At 36.7% G+C, this 19,322-nt stretch overlaps 1 protein-coding gene across 9 annotated transcripts in view; it reads left to right on the top strand.

Annotated features, from left to right (window-relative positions):
- Positions 1 to 19,322, top strand: part of SCMH1 (Scm polycomb group protein homolog 1) — a 137,205-nt gene that overhangs the window by 24,851 nt on the left and 93,032 nt on the right. For 5 of the 9 annotated variants that reach the window (XM_037032488.1, XM_037032489.1, XM_037032480.1 and 2 more), the window contains exons 2-4: positions 8,672 to 8,752; positions 13,271 to 13,400; positions 19,014 to 19,082. In XM_037032488.1, coding sequence (XP_036888383.1) covers positions 13,388 to 13,400; positions 19,014 to 19,082 — 82 coding nt within the window. In that variant the 5' untranslated portion in view covers positions 8,672 to 8,752; positions 13,271 to 13,387. Of the gene's footprint in view, positions 1 to 8,671; positions 8,753 to 13,270; positions 13,401 to 19,013; positions 19,083 to 19,322 lie in introns of those variants that run through there. The other 4 variants (XM_037032481.1, XM_037032485.1, XM_037032483.1 and 1 more) reach the window with 4 other exon arrangements.

Genomic DNA, 19,322 nt, shown 5'->3' on the forward strand with positions numbered 1-19,322 from the left:
TGTTTGCTTAGTTTTTGTTTTTCAGGTTCAGTTATTGATAGTTGTGAGTTTATTATCATTTTACTGTTTGTATTTTTTATCTTCTTCTTTTCCTTAGATAAGTCCCTTTAACATTTCATATAATAAGGCTTTGGTGATGATGAACTCCTTTAACTTGACCTTATCTGGGAAGCACTCAACTGCCCTTCCAATTATAAATGATAACTTTGCTGGATGGAGTAATTTAGGATATAGGTCCTTGCCTTTCATGACTTTGAATACTTCTCTCCAGCCCCTTCTTGCCCGTAAGGTTCCTTTTGAGAAATCAGCTGATAGCCTTATGGGAATTCCTTTGTAGCTAACTCTCTCCTTTCCTCTTGTTGCTTTTAAGATGCCCTCCTTATCTTTAATCTTGGGTAACTTGATTATGATGTGTCGTGGTGTGTTCCTCCTTGGGTGCAATTTCTTTGGGACTCTCTGGGCTTCCTGGACTTCCTGGAAGTCTGTTTCCTTCACCAGATTGGGGAAATTTTCCTTCATTATATGTTCAAATAAGTTTTTAATATCTTGCTCTTCATCTTCTCCTTCCTGCACCCCCATGAATGGGATATTGGAACACTTAAAGTTCTCCCATAGGTTCCTAAGCCTCTCCTTATTTTTTTGAATTCTTGTTTCTTCATTCTGTTCCGGTTGGATATTTATTTCTTCCTTCTGTTCCAAATCATTGATTTGAGTTCCAGTTTCCTTCCCTTCAATGCTGGTTCCCTGTATATTTTCCTTTATTTCACTTTGTGTGGCCTTCATTTCTTCCTTCATTTTGCGACTGAGCTGAGTCAGTTCTGTGAACATCCTGATTACCAGTGTTTTGAACTCTGTATCAGATAGGTTATCTATCTCCTTATCACTTAGTTCATTCTCTGGAGTTCATTTTCTGATCTATTTTTAATTTGGGCCATATTTCTTTGTCTCAGTGCACTGAGATAAAATCAGTCTGGATGATTGTTTCTTCAACTCCTTGGTTGTTGGACTTCCATGCAAATGATTTTCTGGCAGTTTTGGTTGTTCTTTATTTTTAAATCAGTTGTTATCTGTTGGGGACAAGAAAAATAGTCTCAGCCCCAAGGAGCCTGCATCCCTAGCAAACATCCTGTAAGTTGATTGCCATCTGTTTAGTTTCAAAATTTTCCTTTCAGTTGAGTCAGACCCCACCCTGTTCCCACACTCGGGCGCTGTAAGCCAATAGCTAACCACCACATCTGCTTCTGTGCAATGCTTGCTTGCCTGCCTCTATATAAGGACTTAGCTGTAAGCACTGCGCGCGACTCTTGTTTGTGGCACCGTGTTTCCAGACACTTTGAGAGTTCACCCCTGCGCAGGTTAAACTTGGCCAATAAAGTAACATCTTGGAAACCCTGAAAGTCTCCAACATTTGTTCTCACGGTTGGTGGATGCAACATTATCCTTTTTTTGGTTGTGCAAGGAAGCAAGGTATTTCTGCTTATGCCTCCATCTCAGCCAGAACTCACCTGTCAGTGATTTTGATGAAGTAAATATCTGGAGTTCTCTGAACTAGTACGACTATATAAAATTGTTCTCAGAAATAAAGTCTCCCACTAAACCTGGTCCAGTGAACCCTAGAGACTTGAAGTGAGGGAGAATTAAAATAGGTTTTAATTAAGGGATAAATTGCTAGGTCAAAAGCTGAGGAAGTAGAGAAAGGCATTTTGTGTTCTGAAAGCTAAATTTCTGGAATTAAAAAATAAAACCTCGCCTGGCTAGTACAGCTCAGTGGATTGAGTGCAGGCCTTCGAACCAGAGGTCGCAAAAGCAGGTTTGATTCCCAGTCAGGGCACGTGCCTGGGTTGCAGGCCAGGCCCCCAGTGGGGGCCATGTGAGAGAGCCAACCACACATTGGTGTTTCTCTCCCTGTCTTTCTCCCTCCCTTCCCCTCTCTAAAAATAATTTTAAAAATTTTTTAAAAGGAAGCAAGCAATGAATGCATAAATAAGTGGAACAACAAATTGCTGTTCCTCTCTCTCCCTTCTGTTCTCTCTCCAAAATCAGTCAATAAATTTTTTAATTAAAAAAATAAATAAATAAATAGAACCTCAAGAATCCATGCAACTGGACATACTTTTTTTTCATCTCCAATGCCTCTTTGTCCCTACTTATTCTATGGTTATGTACAAAGGTTTTCTGACCTGTTTAAAGTGGCATTATTCTTAGTAGTTAACATGAAAAAGATTCCTACTAAATACCGAGTAACTCAGCAAATGGTACGACTTGTCGGCCTTAGCTGTTTGGAATGCTTATTATATATTCTTTTTGTATCATCCCCAAATAATTTTTTTAAATCAATGATATGCCTTAGCTTAATACCACTCAATGATTATTCCATGCTCTCTCAGTGAAGTTCGTTTTTATAGAGAAGTGAACCCTTTCCTTAGATAGCTATACTGTTTTGGATTCACATAAGGCACATTTATTGTTACAGAGAAGAAAGAGCTAGTCTCAAAGTTTCCCAACCAGAAATGGACATCAGGGTAATTGCCTGAGGAGCTTGCAGAAAGACAGTTGATAATATTTGTTAAATTTTCCTTATTTCAGTAATAACAGGATTTTCTATGAAACTATAAAATCAGACACTTGTAGAGGTGGATGATGATAAGGGAACAGAGGCATGCAGCTAGTTTGCAATAAACATGGGACCTGCCTGGGAAGGCACTATAGAGTTCTAACCTCCTGGTTTCCAGGTGAAGAATGTGAAGCCTTGAAGAAGTGGCTACAAAGAATGAACCAGGCCAAGTTTAGGTCTAAGTTGCCCCTCAGTTTCTTGGTACATAAAAAAGAATTGTCCCAAATATCTCCATGGCCTAAGCAGGGAGGATTTCATCTAGTTTCAGAGCTGTATCTCTGAGGAGGTAGTTTTCTATACAGGACTCTATCCTATTCGACTCTAATAGCATAGAGTTGATCTTGAGATGTCTGGTACTATGTGGCATAGACGTCTTTCAAAGGTCTGCTTGGGCAGTGTGAACAGATAAGAGTGGTAAATGGGTTAATAGTCTCTTATGGGCCCCCAAAGCCATATGAGTCTGACCTCAGATTTTAATTTTGTCACCATGAAAAGCTTTTAATAATAGTAGCTCCTGTCTGCAGATGGTGACATTCAAATCTTCACTGTAGGAAACCTTGGGGAAATAAGTCACTTTTAGAAGTTTAGTGTTCTGAAGCTACAAGTTTGTTTTATTCGTTGCACATTAAAACTTTATTTTAAAAAATTATTTTAGTTGGAAATTATTCTAAAATGGATTGTACCCTTTCTTCTTTTCAGTTTAGTTTGTTGGGCCTAGTTTAACCTTTTCTTAATGACTTAGACCGTTATGGGTGTGTGTGTGTGTGTGTGTGTGTGTGTGTAAAGGGTACAAAGTTCCATGGGCTTTTATTTTTAGTAACCTGTTTCTAACTTTATTTTTTCCACAAGCCTAGTTTTAATACATATTTTTTTTACAGAATGTAAGGTTTTTCAGAAATGCATAATGTAAAAACACCTGTATTTAAGTCTGTGGATCTGAATCAAAAAGGCTTGAAAACCACTGCCCTAAGTAGCTCCTTCTTTATGCTAATAATAATGTCTTACAGTTGCATAGTAGCTATTTGTCAAACCTCTATACACATATATGGCCTAGGATAAATAAACTAGGGAAGGGATTGATTTCCTCTTGTTTTTAAACTGTGTGGTAGGCAAGCATAATGGAATCTAAGAGAACATGAACTTTGAAATGAGACAGTCTTTAATTTTAGCCTTTCTTTTTAGTAGCCACATGACCTTGGGTTCCTTAATCTAATTTCAGACCACAGGTTTTTTAAAACCTTAAATGGGAAATGCTAGAATGTTAGGTGCTTAGATCATGTAATGAAGATAAAAATGCCTGGTAGGAGCACTGTGAATGAATCTCACAAAATGTTGAGTGGAAGGAAGTGGACATAAAAGAGAGTACATATGATGTAAGTATTTCTGTAATGTTCAAAGCAGGCAAAACTAGTCTACAGTGGTAGAAGTCAAGACAGCATTTACTCTTGAGTAGAGTAATGCTGGGAGATGATGCAAAGGGAGTATTTCAGGTGCTAGTAATGATCTCTTTCTTGGTTTGGAGACATATTGTAAAAGTTCATTGAGCTTCATACTTATGATTTGTGTGCTTTTTATTAGGTATATTATACTTTAACAAAAAAAAATTATTTTTAAAGTGCTTAGCATAGAACCTAGCTCATAGTTGGTTCCCTTTCTTCTATGATGGTTCCATTAAATTAACAATATGGAAGTTTATTTAGCAAAATGATCTTAGCCTACATTTTTTGGTAACCTTTCAATTTCTTTTTTTCTGTTGTGGTTCTCTTTGTCTCCTAATCCCAGTTTTATACCTAGGCTTGTGTATATTGATGGTAATCCTAAAATGGTGTAGTCTCAGTAGTTCAGGTCAGTCAGACATGATGAACTTTAATGTCTGAGCAGTGTGATCTAGGAGTAAATCAGGAATATGAATCTTTTTTTTAGATTTTATTTATTTATCTTTAGAGGGGAAGGGAAGGAGAGAAATATCAATGTATGGTTGTCTTTCGTGAGTCTCCTGCTGGGAACTGGCCTGCAACCCAGGCATGTGCCCTGACTGGGAATCTAACCACAATCCTGTGGTTCACAGGCCCACACTCAATCAATCCACTGAGATACACCAGCCAGGGCCAGGAATATGAATCTTGATTTGATGCTATTCTCTAATCATTATGTGATTTGATGTTTTGCTTTAAAAAAAACAAGATTTTTTTTTCTTTTTAGAGAAAGGGAGAGGGAGGGAGAAAAAAAGGGAGAGAGAGATCTGTGTTTGAACAACTATTAAAAAAGGTGGAAAAAAAGAGAGAGAAAGATTTCTCGGTTGCCTCTCACATGCCCCCAAACAAGGGACCTGGCCCACAACCCAGGCATGTGCCCTGACCAGGAATAGAACCAGCAACCTTCCTCTTTGTGGGACAATGTCCAACCCACTGAGCCACACCAGTCAGGGCTGATGTTTTGCTTTTTACATGGAGATTAAATGGATATTTTTTTGATCTGTATGATCTAACTTTGTCTTCTATTAGACCAACTTCATTATTGAATGTTTTCATGGTGAGATATTAGGCTTACTCATTTATCTCTGGCACTTTTAATACCAGCCAATTATAGTGTAGCAGGCTTTGAAATCCTAAACTGTCCCACCCATTAACACCTTATAGATTTTTCTCAGCTTCTTAGCACTGAAATGGAACCATACTTACCATTTTTACCTTGTTGTTTATACTCATTGTTTTTGTACTACAAATATAGAACTAGAACTTGTATACTTGGGAATTTATGCAAGATCTGTTGTAAAAAACTTAGAATTGTTGAAAATTCAGTTTTAAAAAATTGAGAATGTTATTTTTTTCTAGGCAATGTTTGTGATATAAAATAAGCCTATGACAAGTGTCTGCCTTTAGGGATGATGGAATCCTGATGGAAGGAGAGGTTTGTGATATAAAATGAATTTGTCTGCATTTGTTTTTGGTCTTTTTGACATTGGCTTTAAAAAAAATTTATTGTTGTTCAATTACAGTTGTCCCCATTTCCCCCATTACTCTCCCCTGCCCTGCCCACTAGCAAGGCCTTCTAAACCACAGAGAACTGTGGTGATGCGTGGTTGCTGATGGAGCCAAGATACAGAGAACTGACTTGTGAGTGATCAGTAGTATGACAAAAGGTTAGGGAGGTGAGGAAGTACCTCCTCTCTATCAGATGCTTATTTCTTTTCATTCATTAAAGTAGTTAATGCCACTTAACCCTCACAGACCCTTTGGAGTAGAAGCTATTATTTTTTCCCACTTTAAACATACATAAATTGAGGCCCAGTGACATTTAGTCACTTGTCCAAGTTTACATAGTTAGTGACAGAGTTAATATGCAAATCTAACACCCATCTGTACTACTTGCTATATATAGATAGCAACATTATCCAAAGAAAGGATGTGTTTATCAAAAGGTATTAAGCTTCAAAACATACTAAATGGGAGGTCATAACGAAGACTAATTGGAGGTTACATCTATGATTACCCAGGAAGGGGAACGCTATGACTCCAGGACTTACTTTCGGAAGAGTCCTGTGAGGCTTTTTGTATTCCTGTTATAAGTTGGTTGAACAGGACTATCAAACTCAGCAGCAGAGTTGCTTGTTGGCTGTTTTGGTTTTTTGTATGTGGTAAAATACACGTAACATAAATTTTACCTTTTAACTCATTAAGTACATTTCAATGTTAGGTAGCATTCACTAATCCATTTTTGCAACTTTTCCATCATCCCTAATGGAAACCATGAACCTGTTGAATCATTACTGTCCATTACCCACCCTGCCCAGCCCCTGAAATCTATTTTACTTTCCATTTCTGTGAATTTGCTGATTCTAATTACCAAATATAAGTGGAATTACACAATATTTGTCACTTCAGTTTTGGCTTATTTTACTTAGCATAATGTTTTGAGATTCGTCATATTATAGCAAATATCAGAATTTCATTGCTTTTTATGGCTGAATAATATTCCTCTGTGTGTATGTGTGTGTGTGTGTGTGTGTGTGCACGTATACACCACATTTGTTTATCCATTCATTTATTGTTGGATACTTGGATTGTTTTTTCCCTTTGGCTATTGTGAGTAATGCTGCTGTGAACATTAGTGCACAAGTATCTGTTTCAGTCCTTGCTCTCAATTATTTGGGTATGTATCTGGGAGTAGAGTTACTAGATCATGTGGTAATCATACGGTAATTCTGTGTTTAACTTTCTGAGATTTTCCACAGCACCTGTACTGCTTTTCATTCCCACTAACAATTGCAAGTGTTCTAATTCTCCACATCCTCACCAGCACTTATTTTTGTTTGTTTTCATAATAGCCCTTCTAATGGATGTGAGTGAAGTGGTATCTCATTGTAATATTGATTTGCATTTCCCTAAAGATTGATGATGTTGCAGATCTTTTCTTGTGCTTATTGACCATCTGTGTAGATAAATGAATGAATGGCTATTCAAGTCCCTTGCTCATTTTTGAATTGAGTTGGATGTGGGTTTTTGGTTGTTAAGTTGTATATGTTCTAGATATTAATCCTTTATCAGATACATAGTCTGCCAGTATTTTCTCCCATTCTTCAGGCTGCCTTTTCACTCCTGTAACAGTGTCTTTCATGCACAGTGCCTTTTGTTTTAATGAAATTCGATGTTGTTGTTGTTGTTGCCTGTGCTTTAGATGTCTTATCCAAGAATCACTGCCAAATTTGGTGTCATGAAGATTTTCCCTTATGTTTTCTACTAAGAGATTTATAATTTTAGCTCTTATATTTAGGTCTTTGAGGCATTTTGAGTTAATTTTTGGTATAGTGTGAGATAAACATTCTATTTTTTTTTTTTGCATTTGGATATCCAAGTTTCCCATCATCATTTGCTGAAATGGGTATCTTTTTCCCAAATGTGAATGGTCTTGGCACCTTTGTTGAAAATAATTTTACTCTGTACATTAGGGCCTATTTCTGGGCCCTTTATTCTTCTATTCAGTTTGTCTATATATCTGTCCTTATACCCATATCACACTGTTTTGATTACTGTAGTTTTGTAGTAAGTTTTGAAATCAGGAGGTATGAGTCTCCCAAATTTGTTCTTCATTTTCAAGATTGTTTAAGATACTTGGGGTTCTTTGAAATTCCATGCGAATTTTAGATGACTTTTTATATTTCTGCAAAAAATAATCATTGGGATTTTGATAGGGATTGAGTCTTTAGATCACTTTGAGTATTATTGTCATCTTAACAATATTAATCTTCCAATTTATGAACACAGATGTCTTTCCATTTATTTATGTTTTTTCCATTTTAATATTATCATTGACCATTTGACACCATTTACTGAGTCTTGGGGCTTTTCAAGTTTATTTATTTATTTACCTTTAAGCCTACTCTATCTTTTTTTATTGTTGTTCAAGTACAGTTGTCTCCATCTCCCTCCCCACCCCACCCATCCCCACCTTCCACCCTCCATCCTACCCCCTTTTGGCTTTTGTCCATGTGTCCTTTATACATGCTCCTTGATGACCCTTCCCCTCTTTTTCCCCATTTTACCCGCCTCCTCCCCTCTGGTTACTGTCAGTTTGTTCTAAGCCAGGCAGTGAAAGACAAATACCATATGACCTCACCTATAAGTGGAACCTAATCAACAAAACAAACAAGTGAGCAAAGTATAACCAGAGACATTGAAATATTTATGTTTTCTTTAATATTTTCAACAGTGTTTTGTAGTTCTCAGTGTACAATATTTTAGTTCATCTGGCTGTTATATTTCTCACAGTAAGTTAATAAATGAATATTCTAGTTTACCTATCATTGTTTAATGACCAAAGATCTGTCAAGAGTCAATCTATTTTTAACATAATTAGGATTCCGAACCTACAAAGCTGAGGGAAGGATCCCAGAAATTGGAAACATAACCAAATCACAGCCCTTGGAAAGGCCTGTCTGAGTGTCCAGACTGCTGGTTTCCTCTGATAAAATCCTAATTTCACCAATAGTTTGGTGAAAACTATTTTATCTACAATAGTTCGTTCACATTTCTAATTTTTTCTGTCTTTTGCTTCTAGATTTCTTCATCTCACTAAAGAGAAATGATTTCCAATTTGGTATAGCTGATGGTACCATGCAAAAATCAGATCCTCGAAAAGGTCAGAACCCGTATTTATATGTAGTAGAAATAGAGTTATCCTCTATTAGGCTGTGTATGAATGTATGTGTCACAAATAGTGACTACAGTGAATAAAAGAATCTCACCCTTTCTTGCCAACTTAATCCTGCAATTTGAACAAGGCTGGTACATCATTTATACAGCTCTTTACAGTCTGCAAAGTACTCTTCACATAGTTATCTTACGCAGTCTCTACAGTAATCTTATGAAGTGGTACTGTTGCTATTCCTGTTTTATGGAAACAATATGGGGTTATGAGACTTATTCAAAATCTTAACTCTGAACAGCAAGAGTTATTTGTAGATCTTTAGCCTCTAAATTTTGCCCTTCTTACTACATCTTCTTACTACATATGAACTTACCACATCATAAGTTGATAATCAGTATCAGAATTTAGTAAACATGTAAGTGTTGAAGCTGTATGAACATTGGAAATAATGTATGTAAAAGTCTGAAAAANTAGTTATCTTACGCAGTCTCTACAGTAATCTTATGAAGTGGTACTGTTGCTATTCGTGTTTTATGGAAACAATATGGGGTTACGAGACTTATTCAAAATCTTAACTCTGAACAGCAAGAGTTATTTGTAGATCTTTAACCTCTAAATTTTGCCCTTCTTACTACATCTTCTTACTACATATGAACTTACCACATCATAAGTTGATAATCAGTATCAGAATTTAGTAAACATGTAAGTGTTGAAGCTGTATGAACATTGGAAATAATGTATGTAAAAGTCTGAAAAATGTTAAAATCCCTTTAGATATAAAATACCAATAAGAAATGAGATCTTGATATTGAATGTCTAACATAATCTTTGGGGTGGCACCAAACGCTTCAATATGTAATGTACCATTGTCTTAGTATGGCAGATGAGTCTGTTCACAAGTTGCTGCCTACCTACTTACCTATTCTCATCTCATTCAGTTGTTGTCATTTGTCTCCGTAGATTACCCTATTAAATCTATAATAAACTATGGGCTGTTATCCAAATATACTATGCATTTCTAGGAATTATGATGTGCCCTTTAAATCTATAATAAACTATGGGCTGTTATCCAAATATACTATGCATTTCTAGGAATTATGATGTGCCACCACTGGTATTAGTAATCTTCCCTGTTCAAAAAGCATGAGCCAAATGCATTCTAAAAAGCATTATCTTTTCCTATGCTCTGGATCACACCTCTGTAAGCCTCTGGAAAGGATAAACATTATACATAGTTGAAGCCTACTAGGATGGCCTGTAAGACAAAGGTAGTCATGGCTTTTCTGCATTTTCATTAGCCACTTATTGTTTGCTGCTTGGCTTGTTAAAGGAAATAGTGATAGTCTCTGGGGATTCTTCTCTCCGTGCATGTGCAGAGATGCATAATCGCTACAGAGAGTAGGGGGAGGGACAGTCACCAGGAGAGATTTGTTCCATCTCCTTTGTTCACATCTGCTGCATGTACAAGACAGAATTCACTGGTCTTTTAAAGAAAGTGATTGCCTAGCTTACCTCCCCGCCGCTCCTCTTCTGGGGGATCATCCCAGAGGAATATTACCATCTCATCACACTCATCTCTGAATGGAACAAAGTAAATGGAGAGCTGGAGGCAGAGGATCATTTGAGAGTCACTAGGAATACTTGCTAAGAAGAGAGTGGCTGATCAGTGGCACATCTCAGATCAGTCTCCAGCCTCCCCTATAGCTTGTCCTCCATGACCACAGTGGGATAGTCCTGCTCCCAACGTTTCAATTTGATTTCTGTGCATATTGGAATACAATTATGGCTTATTAAAACCAGTGTTATCTAACACTGAAAGAGTTCTGTCTTGTAATGGGTTTTCAGAAGTATGTTTAATATTTCTCCAGTTTTCATTCTTCCTTCCCTGGTCTCTTCCGCCCTTCCTCCCCCAGCATGTAAGCCTGCATTACTTTTGTATTTTCCAAGCTCTGTGAATATTTAAATCATGGTACCAATGGACATCCTTTGTTTAAACTAATTTTACCTCATTAAATCCCAGACTACGCCTAATCTTATTCAGTGTCCAGATCAAATAAAATGGGTAGAACATCCACATTCACACCTGGTTGTAGTTCTTTCAAGCAGGCTATTTTATGTTGAAAGTGATTATATGGTTTCTTTTTTATTTGTTTATTTATTTTAAGGGGAGAGACAGTGATATTAAAAGCATAGTTTTTGTGTTCAAATCCTGACTTTTTTTCTAACTTTTTAGAAAATTAATCACCTCCCTGGTATCATTTCCTTATTTGTAAAAAGGGGTAATGATATCGTACTAAATGGTATTAAACTGGAGAGGGCGGTGTTATTGAAATACTTAGCACAATATCTGGCACATAATAAACACTTGAAATACAAACTACGTAATGCTAATAATTGCTATTTTAATATACAAGTGATAATTTGCAACTGAATTTTTTCTTAATATCACAGTATATGAAGAATTTTTTCTACTTTTTGTTGCTTCAAAATATGACCTATTGTGATTTTTTTGTCACATTTCAAAAGGATGCGTCCATAGCCTTGTAGATTTTTCTGTTGCTTATTACCTTTCAAAGGTTTCCAGAAATACTAGAATCTTTGCACTGTCAAGATCTGTGCCATTCAGTAGAGTGGCCATTGGACATGCATCTAGTTAAATTTAATAAAAATTAAATACAATTAAAATGTGCTGTTCAGTCACACTAGATGCATTTCGCCTGCTGGATGTCACATGTGGCTAGTGGCTGCCCAGTAGACAATGGAGATATAGAACATTTCCATTATCACTGAAAGTTCTATTGAATGGCACTGCTTTAGGTGTTACTAGTCTATGCTCTTGCACTCTTTTATCAGAAATCAATGAGTGCCTATTTTCTAGGATGTTCCAGAAACTACTGGACATCAGGGCTCTGGACATCGAAGGACTGAGGTTACTCTTCTTACTCCAGCCTCTTAGTGTCGTTACTGTGTTTTAAAATAAATACAGAAACTTTCATTTCCCCCAAGATCACATTACCTTAATTTGTAAATGTCCCAGTCAACAGTAAGAGAGGAAGCCAAAGGGAAAAGAAGCAAAGTAAAAGTAATTGTAGCAGATATTCCTATATTAGTTACTCGAGTTGTGAGAATTAGCATCCCTAGAGGTTCTAATGTCCTTTTGGCAAGTACATTGTATTATTCACAGGATGAGTTTTCTCTCTGAGAAAGGTAGTAAACATCAAGTTTTTCCTTAATAATCTCTATTATCCATATTATGCACTTTAAAAAGTCATCTTTTTATTCTTCACAACAGTCCAGTGAAGCAAATAGCATTAGCGTTACCATTCCCATTTTTTTTGCTGATAAAAAACTGAGGTTCAGTGCAATTAAGTTACCTGCCTAAAGCATTTAAGGAAAAATGGTCTTTAAGGAAAAATAGAGTTAAGATCCAAAACAGGATAAAAGTGAACTTCCAGTTCAGTATTTTATTTTCTTTTGTTTTTATTTTGTAAAAGAGTGAAGTTTCTTTAGAGCAACTTGGAAACCGATGACTGTTGCATGAAATACTCTCAAGAGAATTACTATAGTCTCATTTGTCCAATGACCCATGTGTATTTGTCGGGGAGGGCTGCCATAACGAAATACCACAGGCTGGGTGGCTGAAACAACAGAAATTTATTTTCTCCCAATTCCTAGGCTGGAAGTTTAAGATCACGGTGTTAGCAGGGCTGGTTTCTGATGAGGCATCTCTCCTTGGCTTATAGACAAGTGTCCTCACCGGGCCTTTCTCTGTATGTGTTTGAGGGGAAGAAGGGGAAGAGAGCTATCTCTGGTCTCTCTTTCTTTTTTTTATAAGGATACCAGTCCTGTCAGATTAAGGCCTACCCCTATGACCTCATTTAATCTTAGTTATTTCCTTAAAAGTCCTATCTCTCAACACAGTCACATTGGAGATTGCAATTTAACATATGAATTTTGTGGGAACACAGATCAATTCATAACATCATGGTAATGGTGTTTAGTATCTTTTGTTTTTTCTGGCTTTACTTGGTTAATTGGAAACTATATTTATATTCAACATTTGCGTGGAACTGGATGTAGCAAATATTTTTATCTCTGAATATTAAGGCTTAGTTAAATTAAACTCGTATACTTGCTATAAGGTACTATCCCACCCTGAGATATTCTTTTTTTTTAATATTTTTATTTATTTTCAGAGAGAGGGGAAGGGAAGGAGAGAGGGAGAGAAATATCAATGTGTGGTTGCCTCTCATGTGTCCCCCACTGGGAACTGGCCCGCAACCCAGGCATGTGCCCTGACCGGGAATCGAACCACGATCGTGTGGTTCGCAGGCCCGCGCTCAATCCATTTAGCTACACCAGCCAGGGCCCACCCTGAGATATTCTAATAGGCAAAAAATTTGTATCTTACTGTCCTAATTTTCTTACCATGTAGCCTTGTTTGTTAATAGCTGAGAGTCTCAGTACTTTACTGGGTAATAAATGTTCCCCTTTCCTTTCATTTTACAGATGGAGAAATTCACATACAGGGAAACTGTTTTCTCGGAGGTCAGAGTGAGGTATTGGTGGATCCAGGGATAAATCCCAAACTTCTTAACACCTTGACCAGTTTTTAGTTCATTGAATATGCAGCCTAGTGGTAAGTATCTTTTTACCCTCCCATCCTGGAGGTAAGCAGGGTTAAGAGCATTGGCAAGGACTGAATTTAAGGAATTTCTCACTACTAATTAGGTCACTCATTATCCTTTTCAGTTAGCCATCATGTCATTTTTGTCATTAGCATGAATTTTTCTGGGTCATGAAAGGAGTTTTGCTTTATAAATACTTTAGAATATTTCTCTAATGGTTCGGCTATACTAGAGATTATAATTAAGAAAGGAAAGAAAGAGAAACCTATTTCATGAATTTGTTCTCTGTTTTAGGCATCATGCTAGACACTCTGTATTATGTTATCTTACTTAAAATGTCCTTAAAACTTATAACCATTTCTGGAAGGTATACATTCTTATCATCGTTATAGTGATATTTTTATAATATTAGTTGAATTAAATAGACAAATATCCTATAAAATTCGGAATTTAAATTCTAGTAAAATTTGAGGTTTGTGAAAATGTAAGAACCTTATCAGAAGTCTTTAAAGCTAAAATCTCTTTGTGTTTCAGCATAGTTTCTGAGGTGGGATGATTTGTCTTATCTGATAATTAAGTGAAGCTTGCTTTTCCACTTGACACTAAAATCATATTTTCTCTAAATCTCTTTCTTCTGCCTCTCCATCAAAAATAGTTGTGATTCTTTAAATCACTAGGGAGGCTGTTAAAGCCTCCCAACAGTTAAAGCCTTGTGCAAAGCCAGGCTATAAGTGGGCCTCCAGAACCAAGGTCCCATCGACCATAAGCATATTCTCTCCTGTATTCCTCACCTCTGCTTCTCCGCCCATTGCCTTCTTGCTTTTTGTAGATCTTCATTCTCCATTATAGTAAAAAACAGAGCCACTGACAGGAACTGTATTTTGCTTCTCTTAGGATATCCCCTTCTGCTTCAGCAGTGCTGAACTTCAGTTGTCCAACATGACAGTACTGTCCATAATCTGTTTTTCTCTTTCATGGATCAAAGGCTGAGTGCCTTGCTATATATGTCTGTATCTAAGTATCAATCTCATGTCAAAATTGTTTCCATGAAAGCATGCATTTAAATATTAACTTCTTAATATGTATAGTTTTTCTCTCATTGTATAACTATTTTGAGTTTGGTAAAAAGACGGACTTTTTTATTTTTATTTTTTGAGTGCTTGTTGTGTGCCCAGTCCCAGCAATATTGACTGGCTTAGTAATATTTAGCTCTGATACTCTGTGACCGGCACAGAGTACTATAGTATAGTACTATACTATAGTACTATAGTATACTATGGTACTATACTCTGCTTGGGGATGTTACCAGAAAGCTATTGCAAAGTAACAGTTGCCCTCGACTGTGCTGAATAAATAGGAATCTCCCAAATAGAGAAAGATAGAAAATTTTAGAGAGATGAAATAGTATGACGTGTTTGTTATGTATGGATACAGTTTAGGGCTTGATCTTTGAAGACTTTTAAAGGAGGTAGTGACAAGTTTTATCTTATCCATACTTTAGAAAATTGATACTAAACTATGGATTGGAAAGGAGTGAGATGAGACAGGAATTAAGTAACTTTTCATTGGTCAAGGTGAGAGATAATTAAATCTTAAAAAAAATTGTTGTTTGAAATCTTAAACTCAGATTTGAAAGAGATGAGATAGTCATTTTAGAGGTAGAACTGATATAATTTGATAACCTGGTCAATTGGAGGGCTTGGGAGCACAGACAATTACAGAGGATTTCAGGCTTTTGAATTGTTACTGTTAACTGGGTATGACTGCCAGAGAAGAAATATACTGCTTGGGGAAAGGGAATAAAACAAAACCAGTTATTTAAAAATGGTAGCTATATATCATAATATACTCTGAAACATGGCTATAATTCTCATCATGCTTTGAAAAATTATGTGACTAGCTCCTTTTTTAATGTGTGAAATTCTATCAGATTCTGTATTCTTTTCATTTAGGAATTGACATGGGGACAGTTATGTAATCCACTGAGTAATTTATGATGATGCTTTAAAATTAAGCATTTTGTAAGGTAGTTGTTGTCTCCTTTTCTTTGTGTGCTGCTTCCAGGCTCCACTTGTTTGTGCCAGGAGCTTCAAATATTTCTTCTCAGAAGTTCCTTTTCCATTGTCTTAAATTAAACTTCATTTGGTGCCTCCCTACCCAGTTACATTTGTTAGTCCTTTTGTTCATTTTGCTTAGTCTTTGAGTCTGGCTTTCATTTTTTGTTTTTACTAGGATTTTTTTTCTAAATTGCATTAGTTGCTTTTAAATATTGTTTTATTAATGATCATGCAGCCTGGTTTCTATTTATCATGGCTTCCTGAATTAGTTTTGCACATACTAGTACCTCATCTTTACTTAGGTGCTATAATACTGAAAACTTGTATATATAATGTACTGTATATTGGTATTTAATTTTAAAGAATACATTCCTTCTCATTATAACAATAATTGTGAGAAACTTTAAACATAAATTCAGTTATGATACCCTAATATCTTTGTCAGGAATTTTTAAGCCTGATCAACTTTGTAGTTTTTAATAATTATTTAGAGGAGAACAAATATGACAGATTACTAGAAAGATAGGGGACATCAAACCAGGAGAGAAGGCACACTCTTGGAGTGGGACACTGGCCAGTATGACTGCAGGGTAGTAGAAAGGGGAAAGTCATAAATAATAGGGTCAGAGGAGCAACAAAAGCCAGGTCTTGCGTAGCTTTGTAAGGCACCCTTAACTCAGTGTGGAGCTGCTGGAGGTCCTCAAGCAGGTAAGTGACATTATCTGGGTAATGTTTTAAAATGCTTACTTTGACCTGTATGTGGAGAATACTGTGGAGTAGGGCAAGAACAGAATCAAGAAAACACATTAGCAAGCTGTTGTAATGTTCCAGGTAAGAGGTGATAGTGACTTGAACTACAGTGCAAATGGTGAGATTAAGATCAGTGGATGGATTTGGAATGTGGGCCAACAGAGCTTCCTGATGGGTTGGATGTGAGTGTAAAGGAAATAGAGGCATCAAGGATAATTTTAAGGATATTTGGCTCGAGCAACTAGGTGATGGAGATGACATTTATGGTTTGGGGAAGGCAAAAAGAGGAACTGGTTGGCAAGAGGGGGCATTTCGTTTTAGCCAGACTGTTTCAAACTGTTTAGTTTGAAATTGCTTATCGATAACCATGTGGAGATGGGCTATAGGTAATTGTATATGTAAGTGTGGAATTAAAAAAAAGAGGACAGTGCTGAAAATAGAATTTGGGAGTTATGTCAATGGGGTGGTGAGCAGAAAAACCCTATTTGAATGAGGCGATTATTTGAGGAAGTGTGGAGTCAGTGATTATAGACAACTCTTAAAATAAGTTTTCCTATGAAGGAGAGCAGAGAAGTGGAAGGATATAGCAGGAGGGACATGTGTGGGAGTAGGAGGGGATGTTTGTTGGCTTTTTGTGTGTGTGTGTTTGTTTGATAGGTGATAGAGTGATAAGAAGGCTGGCGCAAGCAATCTATTAGAAGGGGAACACTTGCAGAGTCCTTAAGAGGATGAGAGGAAATGGGATCTGAAGTAAAAATGGAGGGTTGGCTTTTGGTAAAAGCAAGTTCACTTTATCCTCAGCAACAGGAGAACAGTCAGAAAGAATGATGAATATGTAGCATCATTCACTCAGCAAATGTTAACTTAGAACCTACTGCTATACTGTGCAGCTGGGGGTATACCACTAAACAAGATCTGTACTTTTCTGAAATGAATGGCATGCAGAAGGTTCCTATCTCTTATTTCTGTTTTCTCAATGAACTCAGAATCTATATACTCCCCTAAGAGTGAAGGTGAAGGAGTGCATATTTGGAGTATGAAGAGAGAGAAAAGGATATTAATTTGGGGGGTGTTTTTTTGAAAGTAGAAAACCTAGTAGGGAAATGTGGCATGATTTCTAGATGATGTTAAGTAGCATTTGAGAATTATGGCCATGAGTTTAAAGTGAGACTAGTGAGCCTGCATTTGTTTTTCTTCAGCACTGGTGAGCTGTTGGGGTAGGCGTGGGTACGTGGATAAGTGCCTTTAACCAAAGTTAGGATTGAGATTTGGAGGGAGTCAAGAGTGTTTGCCAGAAAGTGATTTTAATGAGAGACCATGGGATCTGAGGTAGGTAGGAAGAGAAGTGAACACATGATGGGTGATTGGTGGTAAGAAAGTGGTAGATCAGTACATGAATCTACATTTTCAAACAAGGAAAATGTACTCCCATTATATAGTAATATATCCTCTTTGTAGAAAATTTTTAAAATACATGAGATTAGAAAATAGAAAGGAGAAAAAAATAGTATCATCACCCAGAGATAATTTGTTGTTTATATTTGCTGTTTACTTCTGTGTTTTTTAAATCTTTTTAAATATTTATTTATTTTAGAGAGGGAAAGGGAGGGAGAAAGAAAAGGAGAGAAACATCAATGTGTGGTTGCCTCTCACACATCCCCTGCTGGGGACCTGGCCTGCATCCCAGACATGTGCCCTAGACTGGGAATTGAACCTGTGACCCTTTGATTCACAGGCAGGCACTCAGTCCACTGAGCTACACTGCCTAGGGCTGTCTTTTTCCTAATGATAATTTTTTAGGCTTGTCGTAGTTTACCAAGGCCACCACAACAAAGGCTGTGAACAGGTGATTTAAACACAGACTTATTTTCTTGAAGTTCTAGAAGCCAGAAGTCCAAGATCAAGGTGTTGGATTTGTTGGGGGTTTTTTTTTTTGAGTCCTCTCTCCTTGACTTGCAGAGAGACACCTGTCTTCTCCCTGTGTCTTCATGTCATCTCTGTGCCTGTGTCCAAATTTCCTCTTCTTAGGTAGATACCAGTCATATTAGATTATGGCCCACCCTAATGACCTCATTTTAAGTTAATTACCTGCTTAAAGACCCTCTCTCCAAATAGTCACATTTTAAGACACTAGGGAATGAGGATTTCAACATGAGTTTGAGGTGGGGACACAATTTAGCACATAACACGAGTGTTTTGTTTGTTTGGTTTTTACATAATTGTTATTACTCCATGAATATAATTTTTGATCCCATATTTTACCAGATACATTATAACTTAAACATTTTCTTATTTTTGTTGTTTAGTCTTTGTAAAACAGCTACAAAATACTGTCAAGTGAATGTATTGCAAGTAACTTAATCAGTCTTCTCTTTTGCACATTTAGGTGTGTCCCCCGCCCCGCCCTTTTTTAAAAAAGATTTTATTTATTTATTTTTAGACAGAGGGGGAGGGAGGGAGAAAGAGAGGGAGAGAAACATCAATGTGTGGTTGCCTCTCACACATCCCCTACTGGGGACTTGGCCTGAAACCAAGGCATGTGCCCTGACTGGGAATCGAACTAGCTATCCTTTGGTTCACAGGCCTGCCTTCAGTTCTAAGCCACACCAGCCAGGGCCCCTACACCCTTTTTGTTACTTATAAACACTACTGAAACTTTTAAAGTAAACCTTTTTTCCCCCTGTAGTTTGGATTATTTCCTTAGAATAGAGTCTCAGAAGCAGATTATCGGAAACTAGTAATACATATTGTTAAGTTAGAGAAGTATTGAATCTTTTTTATTTTCTTTTCACATGACTGATTTCCTATTCCCCACAGAAACAGACTGGAATGATGTTAGAAAACACAAATATGGTCATCTGTTTGAGTTTGCAGCCCAACATCAAGGTAAGAAAAAAACTACTTAGCATGGAAGACTTTTATTTGACATCTCTTACCATAAAAACTTTGTACAAAGGAATCATTGGATTCATCAGTTAAAACAAAAGTAAATAGAGGTATCTGTAAAAAGAAATATGCTTTCTTTTGAACTGGAAGTCAGGAAATTTAGATTCTATGTATAGATAATCCCAAATTAGCTTCATTGCTTTAGGCACAATTGCATAGCTTCTCTGGACTTATAATTTT

Source organism: Sturnira hondurensis, unplaced genomic scaffold (assembly GCF_014824575.4).
Source record: "Sturnira hondurensis isolate 20B ecotype Veracruz unplaced genomic scaffold, ASM1482457v3 Scaffold0021490, whole genome shotgun sequence".
In the NCBI taxonomy this organism is placed as follows: Eukaryota; Metazoa; Chordata; class Mammalia; order Chiroptera; family Phyllostomidae; genus Sturnira; species Sturnira hondurensis.